The sequence below is a fragment of the Elgaria multicarinata genome, chromosome 23 (assembly GCF_023053635.1).
Source record: "Elgaria multicarinata webbii isolate HBS135686 ecotype San Diego chromosome 23, rElgMul1.1.pri, whole genome shotgun sequence".
Taxonomy (NCBI): Eukaryota; Metazoa; Chordata; class Lepidosauria; order Squamata; family Anguidae; genus Elgaria; species Elgaria multicarinata.
Genome location: NC_086193.1, coordinates 5,204,253 through 5,215,624, shown reverse-complemented (window position 1 = coordinate 5,215,624; position 11,372 = coordinate 5,204,253). Strand labels below are relative to the sequence as shown.

At 50.2% G+C, this 11,372-nt stretch overlaps 1 protein-coding gene across 1 annotated transcript in view; it reads right to left on the bottom strand.

Moving 5' to 3' along the window:
* Positions 1-4,265: 4,265 nt before the first annotated feature.
* AP3D1 (adaptor related protein complex 3 subunit delta 1) overlaps positions 4,266-11,372 on the bottom strand; it is a 78,952-nt gene continuing 71,845 nt past the window's right edge. The window contains exons 29-32 of the mRNA XM_063146987.1: positions 7,539-7,624; positions 6,904-7,025; positions 6,556-6,635; positions 4,266-5,664 (exon numbers count right to left, since the gene is read on the bottom strand). Of these exons, the coding sequence (XP_063003057.1) occupies positions 5,569-5,664; positions 6,556-6,635; positions 6,904-7,025; positions 7,539-7,624 (384 nt within the window). The 3' untranslated portion in view covers positions 4,266-5,568. The remainder of the gene's footprint in view (positions 5,665-6,555; positions 6,636-6,903; positions 7,026-7,538; positions 7,625-11,372) is intronic.

Genomic DNA, 11,372 nt, shown 5'->3' with positions numbered 1-11,372 from the left:
CCTCTTGAAGGCCTCTAGTGTGGGAGAGCCCACAACCTCCCTAGGTAACTGATTCCATTGTCGTACTGCTCTAACAGTCAGGAAGTTTTTCCTGATGTCCAGCCGGAATCTGGCTTCCTGTAACTTGAGCCCGTTATTCCATGTCCTGCACTCTGGGAGGATCGAGAAGAGATCCTGGCCCTCCCCTGTGTGACAACCTTTTAAGTATTTGAAGAATGCTATCATGTCTCCCCTCCATCTTTTCTTCTCCAGGCTAAACAAGCCCAGTTCTTTCAGTCTCTCTTCATAGGGCTTTGTTTCCAGACCCCTGATCATCCTGGTCGCCCTCTTCTGAACACGCTCCAGCTTGTCTGCGTCCTTCTTGAATTGTGGAGCCCAGAACTGGACGCAATACTCTAGATGAGGACTAACCCAGGCCAAATAGAGAGGAACCAGTACCTCAGTCGATTTGGAAGCTATACTTCTATTAATGCAGCCCAAAATAGCATTTGCCTTTCTTGCAGCCATATCGCACTGTTGGCTCATATTCAGCTTGTGATCTACAACAATTCCAAGATCCTTCTCATTTGTAGTATTGCTGAGCCAAGTATCCCCCATCTTGTAACTGTGCCTTTGGTTTCTATTCCCTAAATGTAGAACTTGGCATTTATCCCTATTAAATTTCATCCTGTTGTTTTCAGCCCAGCACTCCAGCCTATCAAGATCACTTTGACGTTTGTTTCTGTCTTCCAGGGTATTAGCTATCCCACCCAATTTTGTGTCATCTGCAAATTTGATCAGCGTTCCCTGCACCTCCTCGTCCAAATCATTAATAAAAATGTTGAAGAGCACTTGGAGACTCCATAACCATTAAGCTTGTCTACCCTGTGATTTCCTCAATAAAAGAAATCTCACTGATTGCGAGTGTCTCGTGTCAGCTTGCCAGCACGTGTGAATGCCAGAGGGAACAGGCATGAACACAACACTATGATCGTGATTGTCCTGTGCTGGAACAAGCAGAAGCCCGCGGGGCTCAGAAGTGATTAGGTAGAACCCAGGAGAGCTCCTAGTGAGCAATTCTGGGACTAAACGGAAGCCTTTTATTCTGTGATCTCAGACTCCACCCTTTTTCTCAGACTGGAAGTCTTGAAAGGATAGGCCTCTGGCTTGTATTTTATTTTATTTATTTATTTACTAAACTTATATACCGCTCCCATAGCCAGGGCTCTCTGGGCGGTTTACAGAAGCCTAGCACTCTTCCGTCTCTCCAAAAATTCATGCCTGGCACATGGTTGGAGTTGGTGCCTTGGCTCACTGGAATGTGGGAGTCTTGTAGGAGAGGGTGCTGATCCAGCACTGGAGTTTCCTGTTGGCACCACTTGATCATTGACATCAGAGCCCATGTCACTGCCGGATTCCTAGGTCCTGGCAATAACACATCTCTCTCTTCAAGAGGCAAGCGCTCTGCAAAGGGTGTCCAGGCCTTCCTTCCTTCCACCCTTCCGACAAGGAGGGGGAGGCTTTAGAGGATCCAGGACAAAGAAAAGGAAGGACTTCTTCACACAGTGCAGAGCTAAATGATGGAACTCACTACCACAAGATGTCGTGATGGCCACCAATCTGGATGACTTTAAAAGGGGGTTGGATCAATTCTTGGCGGTGAAGGCTATCAAGGGCTACTAGCCCTGATGGTCGTGTGCTTTCTCCAGTATTTGAGGCAGTAAGCTTCTGTGCACCCATTGCTGGGGAACATGGGTGGGAGGATGCTGTTGCACCATGTCCTGCCTTGTTGGTCCCTGGCCGATGGCTGGTTGGCCACTGGACTAGATGGACCCTTGGTCTGATCCAGCAGGGCTCTTCTGATGTTCTTATGACTCTGATTTCAATCCTTTGTTCCATCTGACTGTCCCACTCGGGGCTTTTGTGTTGCTCTTTTAACAAAGCCCTCAAAATGCTAACTGTAGGTTCCCCATGGTAGGACCCCATAGCGGGATGTGGCTTAGTCCCAGGTGATAGCAAGGTCATTGTGTGTAGGTGCCAATCATAGAATAGTAGAGTTGGAAGAGGCCTATAAGGCCATCGAGTCCAACCCGCTCAATGCATGAATCCACCCTAAAACATCCCTTATAGATGGTTGTCCAGCTGCCTCTTGAAGGCCTCTAGTGTGGGAGAGCCCATAACCTCCCTAGGTCACTGGTTCCATTGTCGTACTGCTCTAACAGTCAGGAAGTTTTTCCTGATGTCCAGCCGGAATCTGGCTTCCTGTAACTTGAGCCCATTATTCCGTGACCTGCACTCTGGGAGGATCGAGAAGAGATCCTGGCCCTCTTCTGTGTGACAACCTTTTAAGTCTTTGAAGAGTGCTATCATGTCTCTCCTCAATCTTCTCTTCTCCAGGCTAAACCTGCCCAGTTCTTTCAGTCTCTCTTCACGGGGCTTTGTTTCCAGACCCCTGATCATCCTGGTTGCCCTCCTCTGAACACGCTCCAGCTTGTCTGCGTCCTTCTTGAAGTGTGATGCCCTGAACTGGACGCAATATTCTAGATGAGGCCTAACCAGGGCCGAATAGAGAGGAACCAGTACCTCACGTGATTTGGAAGCTATACTTCTATTAATGCAGCCCAAAATAGCATTTGCCTTTCTTGCAGCCACATCGCACCGTTGGCTCATATTCAGCTTTTGATCTACAACAACTCCAAGATCCTTTGTGTCACCATCCATGGATGGAAGAAGCCAAGAATGGGGTGGGCGTTAGAACTAAAATCTAAGCCTTAAAATGTACACTCCATGAAGTACACTCTCTTGGACTAGTTGACGTCTTTTGGTCGAGTTTCCTTGTAACTCCCTCAGTTTTGTGAGAAAACTGTGGGCTGACGCAGCAGAATAAGGAGAGAAAGTTGACAGAAAACCTTCCATAATTTTGCTCACTGTTTGGGCTGGTAGGTTTCTGTAACCCTTTTACGCTTTAGGGATTTTAGCATCGAACTCAACATTCGGGCAGATTTTTTGCAACAAAGGCTATTTACAAATATAGCATCTGCACTAACGTTAGCCATGAATAATGACTTCCAAGCTGTTTCCTGTTGTGTTTTTTTTAAACTTTGTTGAGAACAAACCCTGACTGCCGTCTGTGAAGATGTTAATGTCTAACCATTGGTTAAAGGACGGGCGAGCGTGTGTGTAATTATTTTCAAATAATAATAAAAATCAAATTCAACCGTTTTTGAATTTTTATTGGATCATCTTGACACAAAAAAAAATGGTTACAGCAGCTTTGTGGTACATGTTTACTCTTTTTTTGGGGGGGGGGAGAATGTCGATAGCAAATAAGTTTGATTTTGTTTTTTCAAGGGAAACATATCATACATATCTTTTCTGAAGGTTCTAGAATCACCGCACAGGGTTCTGTAAGGGAACAGACTCTACATGCTAAAGTGACAAGTTTCATCCAGGAATATATATAGAATATATATATTTATATATATTTAAATCCACTAATTCCAAGGAGCATTTGCCCTTTGAGGCGGCCTCAAATATGCGCAGTTTTGCTCTCTTCCCAAAAACACAATTCTGACTAATCCATGAAAGGTCAACCAATAACGCACACACACCCCCCAAATTTTTGTCGCTTCATCAAGTAAGAAGACCTGCTGCAATATGGGGAAAGAGACCCAGATGTTTCTTGATAAATCAAGTAACATCAGAGGGAACGCAGCGCTGCTTCCCATAGACACATTACTGCAGGTGTTTTTAAAAAATACCCCAAACCACAAAGAGGAGCATTGAGGCACCAAGTGTCTTGAAACAAAGAGAACATCAAAAGCAAGCAAGAGACCAAAGCTTTCTGCTTGTCCCACCTTCCCCTTCCTTCCCCAATTTAGGATTTTAAAATCGGGATTTTGGGGGGCAGGCGGGTGTTCAGCGATAGTTGGCGCTGGAAACATTATTTTAAAAGTAGCTAAGTGCTGATGCGGAGATTTTTTTCCTTTCCTTTCAAGAGCCGCCGAGCCGTTTGACCCAATTTTCAAATAAATAATCACTGATTCATTTCCGATCTTGTGGGAGGAGGGAAAGAGATAAAGGTTCGTGGAAGGAGAAATTACGAGGAGGTGAAGGAAGGGGAGAGGGGGAATCCCATTCCCAGCTAAGGACTAAGTCTATTTTTAAAACACGAAGCGGTCCCCAGATTCGGGCCCACCTGTTTGATCCGAGGCCGTGCTGCCGCTTTCACACACCTTGACCTCTTCCAAGTATTCTCAAAACACGAAGCTGTCCCCAGATTTGTGCCCACCTGTTTGATCCGAGGCCGTGCTGCCGCTTTCACACATCTTGACCTCTTCCAAGTATTTCCAAAACACGAAGCTGTCCCCAGATTCGTGCCCACCTGTTTGATCCGAGGCCGTGCTGCCGCTTTCACACATCTTGACCTCTTCCAAGTATTTCCAAAACACGAAGCTGTCCCCAGATTCGTGCCCACCTGTTTGATCCGAGGCCGTGCTGCCGCTTTCACACATCTTGACCTCTTCCAAGTATTTTCAAAACACGAAGCTGTCCCCAGATTCGTGCCCACCTGTTTGATCCGAGGCCGTGCTGGCCGCTTTCACACACCTTGACCTCTTCCAGGTACAGAGGCCTTAGGCACACTAACAGGAGAGGGCGATACAAACGTCAGGGCTCAGGGCACAAGGGACTCTTTGGGGGAAAACAGGGCCAACGGAGTCGTGGATTCAGTCAGATTGTCTCTACCTACCTTGGGATTGGTCGACCTAACATGGTAAGCCAAGTGATGAGCAAAAGAAAAAGACAGAACAGAAACAAGACACACACACACGCTCACACACACAAAGCCTTTGGACTTCCAGTTCGTTTTTGCTACATTCTATAGCTTCAGGAATGTGGTATTTCAGTGGACTTCACTAAGAACCCCACCAGAAAGGGAAGGTTGATCAATCTTGCTTAGAGAGGCAGCAGAAGATACACTAGATCAATTATGAATTCCAACTTCGGGTGGGGGGCAGGGCGAGAAAAGAAGACCTGACTGGTTATGGTGGAGAGAATTTCTGACCCATCCTTTGCCTCGGAGTGGCCAGGTTGAAATTACAGGTTAAATCAGGCTGGCCAGCGACCAAAGGAGATGGAGACCTTGGCCTGGGTTTGCTCACAGGTGCTGTCACTGCTGATGAGAAGAGACTCCCAACGTGGATCCCGTGACTTCATGAGTGCCTGTCCCACCACCACCACACCCCCCCCCCAAACCCTGCCAAGGTATCAATACTGGCAGGGATCTCTGTGGCCTTGGAAATGGTTGCCGCCGAAAGTGGTCAAAACAGTTCGAGATCGAGGGAAGGGGAAGAGTACAGTTTTAGGATGTGTAAACCGCAACAAAACAGAACAAAATAATAAAAACACACAAACATCACAGCCCAGGGTGGAGTGGAAACGAAAGACGTGTGCCCTGGGCGATCGTACATGCGCTCGGAGGAAGAAAGAAATCTAATGCTCGGCTGGGTTCAGTCTGAGAGCCTCACAGTACTTCTCCCGTGAAGGGTGGGGGAAGGAGGAGGGGGCAGCACCAGTTCCTAGAAGCACTCAGCACTTCGAGAGGGTCTCCTTGAGTTCAGACAGTAGGTTGCTCAGCAAGGTTGAATCGTTACATTTCCCATCGACGGACACTGAATTCTCTCCCTTGAAGAGAGAGGAAGAGGGTCAGCAAGCTCAGTAAAATGGGAGCAATGGGGGTGGATGAAAGGAACGAACAGTCTACCTTTTAAGGGCAGGCAGGAGACCTCCTACCTAAGGGCAGGTGAAAAACCGGACATTTGCTCTTGCCCGTCTATGGCGTCCTCCTCCCCTGCATCTCCTAGGAAAAGTCATCCTTGTCCCCTAACCCCCACGACCACCCACCTCTCCTCTGAACGTGGCAAATGGGGCGACCGTTGCGCCTAGTCCGGAAACTTCAACTAGTTCAAAATAGGGCAGCCAAGTTGGTCATCGGTACACCTAGGGGGGACCACATCACACCCGTCTTCAAACCTCTTCACCGGCTGCCAATTAGTTTCTGGGCAAAGTATAAAGTGTTGGTTATCACTTTTAACGCCCTACGTGGTTTGGGTCCAGGCTACCTGCGGGATCGCCGTCCACCGTTCACTCCGCCCGGCACACTCAGGTCCTCTGGGAAGAATCTACTTCTGTCAACTAAAACTAGGCTGACGGGTATTACCCAGAGGACCTTCTCTTCTGCTGCTCTCAGACTGTGGAATGGCCTGCCGGAGGAGACACATCAACTTAATAGTCTTTTAGCATTCAAGAAAGCTATCAAGACCGATCTCTTCCGGCAGGCCTATCCAGGGGATGTTTTAAGGATGTTGTAATAATGTATACCATGTTTTGAATTCAGTTTTTTGCATTTTATTCTTCTTGTTGTTCCCTGCCTTGATCCAGACGGAGAGGTGAGTAAGAAATAAATGCATTAATATTATTATATGGTGTACAAAGAAGTGAAAGGCAACCCCTGTGCCCCACTGTCCCTCACCCCTTCGCATCCCCCGCCCCCTGCTGTCTCTCCCCCCTCCTCACCTTTTTCACTAGCAGGCAGACATGATCGCCCTGGATAGAACGGCTGTACATGGACGCACAGTCCCCCACGCGTTCAACGACTGAAAGGAACAAAAGCGGATGGTTTATTCCCCCGCTCCCCAAAACACAAACGTTTACTTTTAGAGCATGGGTCAGTCAGAATCACCGGCTTTCAGAGGTGCTTTTTCTCTGCCCCATAACGGCAGGAATCGCTCCGGATGGGAGGAATGAAAGACGAAAGCAGATGCTTGTGCAAAGAGGTGATGGGCAGACCTCTCTGAGGAGGTGAATCCTCTGCTCGTCCTGAGGTGAAGGGACTCCCCACCCCTCCCGGCGGCTGGAACGCACCTGAGAAGTGATGGTGGAAACAAATTTTTGCCAGGAGGTGGTGGAAAGGGATGCTGATGCCGTCGACTTTAAACGAGCTGGCGTGCAAGTCCCCCGACTCCAGCAGCTTGGAGAAAGCATCACTGCGGAGAACACAGGGAGAAAGCAGTTTGGCTGGGCAGGAAGTGATGCCGGGCAGTGGGGAAAGACTGGCTCCCATCTCGAATCGCCCACGGCCGCTTGAGATGTGGCGTAAAGGTCTTCAGTTTATTTGGGTAGCCCTCCAGGTCCCCCAATCCCTTCAAAGGCTCTGCAATTCCTCCCTGGGACGCTCCAAGAACACACGGGTGCGATGGCAGCTCTTCCTTCCTTCAAACCCCTCCTCAACACCCAGCTTTTTGGGACAAGGGTCCTACCCACCCATTCCCATCAAATCTAAGAGTCAGAAAATGAAAAAAAACTGCCTGTTTTCTCTCCTGTTTACACCGCCGGTGGTAGATTTCTGGGTGGCAAGTTCATTGCGGGCAGCGATCGGACTCTCTTGTACTTTGCAAAGCTACACAAACGGATGGCGCTAGAATAGTTAACGTTCATAGTTACTACTGCCTTTCTCTGCTGGTGCGGGACAAGCGCGGCATTAGTCGGAGGCAGCTTACCTGTAACAGGGTGTCGTGATTAGGTAAGAGGCACAACTGAAGTGCAGCTTGAAATCTAGCTTTTCGTGTGTGGAGCCTTCCTCGTCCTGCAACACAACAGAGGAGGGGAGATCACAGAATCGTAGAGTTGGAAGGGGCCTCTAAGGCCATCCAGTCCAACCCCCTGCTCAATGCAGGAATCCACTTTAAAACATCGCTGACAGATGGTTGTCCAGCTGCCTCTTGAAGGCCTCTAGTGTGGGAGAACCCACAACCTCCCTAGGTCATTGCTTCCATTGTTGTACTGCTCTAACAGTCAGGAAGCTTTTCCTGATGTTTTGTCGTACTGCTCTAACAGACAGGAAGTTTTTCCTGATGTCCAGCCGGAATCTGGCTTCCTTTAACTTGAGCCCGTTATTCTGTGTCCTGCACTTCGGGAGGATCGAGAAGAGATCCTGGCCCTCCTCTGTGGGACAACCTTTCCAGTATTTGAAGAGTGCTCTCATGTCTCCCCTCTATCTTCTCTTCTCCAGGCTAAACCTGCCCAGTTCTTTCAGTCTCTCTTTACATTTTATGTTCCTAAAGTAACAATCATAGAAACATAGAATCATAGAATAGCAGAGTTGGAAGGGGCCTACAAGGCCATCGAGTCCAACCCCCTGCTCAATGCAGGAATCCACCCTAAAGCATCCCTGACAGAGGGTTATCCAGCTGCCTCTGGAATGCCTCTAGTGTGGGAGAGCCCACAATCTCCCTAGGTCACTGGTTCCATTGTCGTACTGCTCTAACAATCAGGACGTTTTTCCTGATGTCCAGCCGGAATCTGGCTTCCTGTAACTTGAGCCCATTCTTCCGTGTCCTGCACTCTGGGAGGACCGAGAAGAGATCCTGGCCCTCCTCTGTGTGACAAACTTTCAAGTCTTTGAAGAGTGCTATTATGTCTCCCCTCAATCTTCTCTTCTCCAGGCTAAACCTGCCCAGTTCTTTCAGTCTCTCCTCATAGGGCTTTGTTTCCAGACCCCTGATCATCCTGGTTGCCTTCCTCTGAAAGCTGACCTAGATGGAAGACAGCGCTCGGGGCACCACCCTGGCAAGCTGACAAGGCGGCTCATTTGAAGCGCCCCTGAAATAATCTCCTGCCATTGGCCCAAATGGCGAGCGGGAGGGAGAGACAGAGGGCCTCACCCTGGTTGTTGAAATGCCCAAGCTTTCCACACAGCTCATCTCCTCTTGATATACACACGGCAAGGGAACACCTACTCCAGCCTCCGCCAGAGGAACAGAGGCCGCTGGGCGGTTGCGTCCCGCTCTCCGCCACGGGAAGGGGAAGACCAGCCTGGCCCAGCAGATGGAGCATGTGCAGATGGAGTTTGTTCCCCGCCTCCCTGACCAAAGGTACCTGCCCAACTGCCAGTTGCCTCAGGGCTGCAGAAGGACGGACAGCACTTTGCATCTACCCCTGGCCAGAGGAATAAGGTGGGCTCCCGGAGAGCTACACCACCTCTATCCAAGCAGGACCACGAGTGGAGGAAGATCAGCAGGGGCCCGGCTAGAGGAATATACCGTATTTCTTCGATTCTAAGACGCACTTTTTTCCCCATATAAACATCTCTAAAAACGGGGTGCGTCTTAGAATCGCGGGTCGTTTATTATTTCTTAGAATCAAAGCTTTTTTTCCGTTGGTGGTACTGAAATGAGTGTGCGTCTTACAATCGATGGCGTCTTCGAATCGAAGAAATACGGTACTTGCTGACCAACTGCCAGGTCTGCCTGCCAACGTCAAACTGATCTCCCTGTTCAACCTGCTCCCTCCGTTCGGGCCTTATGGGGTTTTTTTAGGGGTGTGCACGGACCCCCCCGCTCCGCGGGCCGATCCGAAAATTTCGGATCGGCCCACTCCGCTCTGCCCATACTCCGCTCCTCTTCGCCGCGGAGCTCCGGCTCCAAATCGGAGCTCCGCAGTTGAGGGGAGTGGCGCCAGGTAAGGCCAAGAGAGGAGGGCGGGGGGAGTTACCGGGTCCTGCCGCCGATGCCGCCCGGTAAGGGACCAAGGGGGAGGGGGTCCTTAGCTGCCTCCGTCCGCGGTCCCTCGGCTTCTTCAATTGAGCCCGCGGTTCAACCAGGAAGTCTGGGCCGCAAGTGCGGCCTAGACTTCCTGGTTGAACCGCGGGCTCAATTGAAGAAGCCGAGGGACCGCAGACGGACGCAGGTAAGGGAGAGGAGGGAGGGGGGGTTTACCGGGCCCTGCCGCTGTCGCCGCATGGGCGACAGCGGCAGGGCCCGGTAAACCCCTCTTACCTTTCTGGCGGAGCTCCGGATCGAGGCGAAGGATCCGCCTTCACCTCGATCCTCTTCGCTACGCTACGCCGGCCCCCCAATCCTCTTCGCCTCCGCCTTAAGGGCAGGCGAAGCCCCCCGCTCCGCTCCTGCTTCTCCAGTTCGAGGAGAAGCGGAGCACATCCCTAGTTTTTTTAGTTTGCAAGTGTCATGTCTAGCCCTGCTTGCTCCCCCGGGGTTGGAAGAAGGTGTTTTCAAGTGACTAATCAGAATCAGACCCTAAAGTAGAGGAGTGGGCGCCAGACACAGGCCAGCCTGTACCGGTGGGGGAGAAAGCTTTCACGGGCTCTTCACCAGCTGGAAGTGAACCCTCTCCAGAGCTTATCTCCTCAAGGGCAAACAATACACAGTCAGTGGGAGGCCAACATTCGTCCGAGAGGGAGAGCCGATCCTAGAGTACGCTGCAGACTAAAACGGGCAGAGCTAAAGGAAGGTGAGAGAAAGTCTGCCTGGCTGGCGTCCCGTTAGAAGCTGCCTCAGAACTAGTCTCTCTGAAGTTAACGTGTCTTGGGAAAAGGGCTTTTTATTCTTCTTGAAAGGACAATTGTCTTGCTTAGTTTGCATAGTTTTGCCTAAGGGAAAGTTCCTAGAGACTAGACTCTCTTCAGGGGGGAAGAGATGTTTATTGCTTCAATAAAGCTTTGTGGATTACTTAGCAGGCCTCGTTATTGTCTCCCAAGAAGGCAGGAGGTTAAGAGAAACAAGAAAGCAAGCCTGAGAGGGCAGGGCCTCTGCCTCTTTGAAAGGAACTGATGCGAGCTGCTTTGAAAGGTCGCATTCGCCTGAAAAGCGGGATTTAAAGAAGTCAATCATTTGGCAATCAAACAAAGCCCTCAGCAGAAGGCCCAGGGCAGGCTTTACTATATGGAATTTCCTCCTCCCAAATGTGACAGGTTTAGAAGAGGTCAACAAAAATTCATAGAGGAGGAGAAGACTCTCAATGGCTACTAGGCAAGATGGCTAGCTATAAGCTGCCTCTGGGATCGGACGCACTTTGCCTCTGAATACCAGTTGCTATAAAGCGGGAGTGGGAGGGGCGCTCTTGCACTCATGTCCTGCTTGTGGGCTTCTGATAGGCAGCTGGCTGGCCGCTGTGGGAACAGAACGCTGGACTAGTTTGGCCTTTGGTCTTATGTTCACGCTGCAAGGCAAGGGCCAAGCTGGAAGAGCAACCGGCGAACTCTCCCTCTCAAGAGGTTTTAAAGCCGTCCTTTCCCCAACACCGATTCTGGCCCGCTTGCATTGGCTGCCTGTACGTTTCTGAGCCCAATTCAAGGTGCTGGTTCTAACCTATAAAGCTCTACATGGCTTGGGACCGCAATACGTGATGGAACGGAACGCCTCTCCCGACATGAACCTACCCGTCCACTGTGCTCAACATCTAAGGTCCTCCTCCGAGTGCCTACTCCGAGGGAAGCTTGGAGGATGGCAACAAGGGAGAGGGCCTTCTCAGTGGTGGCCCCCCAATTATGGAATGATCTCCCCGACGAGGCTTCCCGGGTGCCAACATTGTTATCT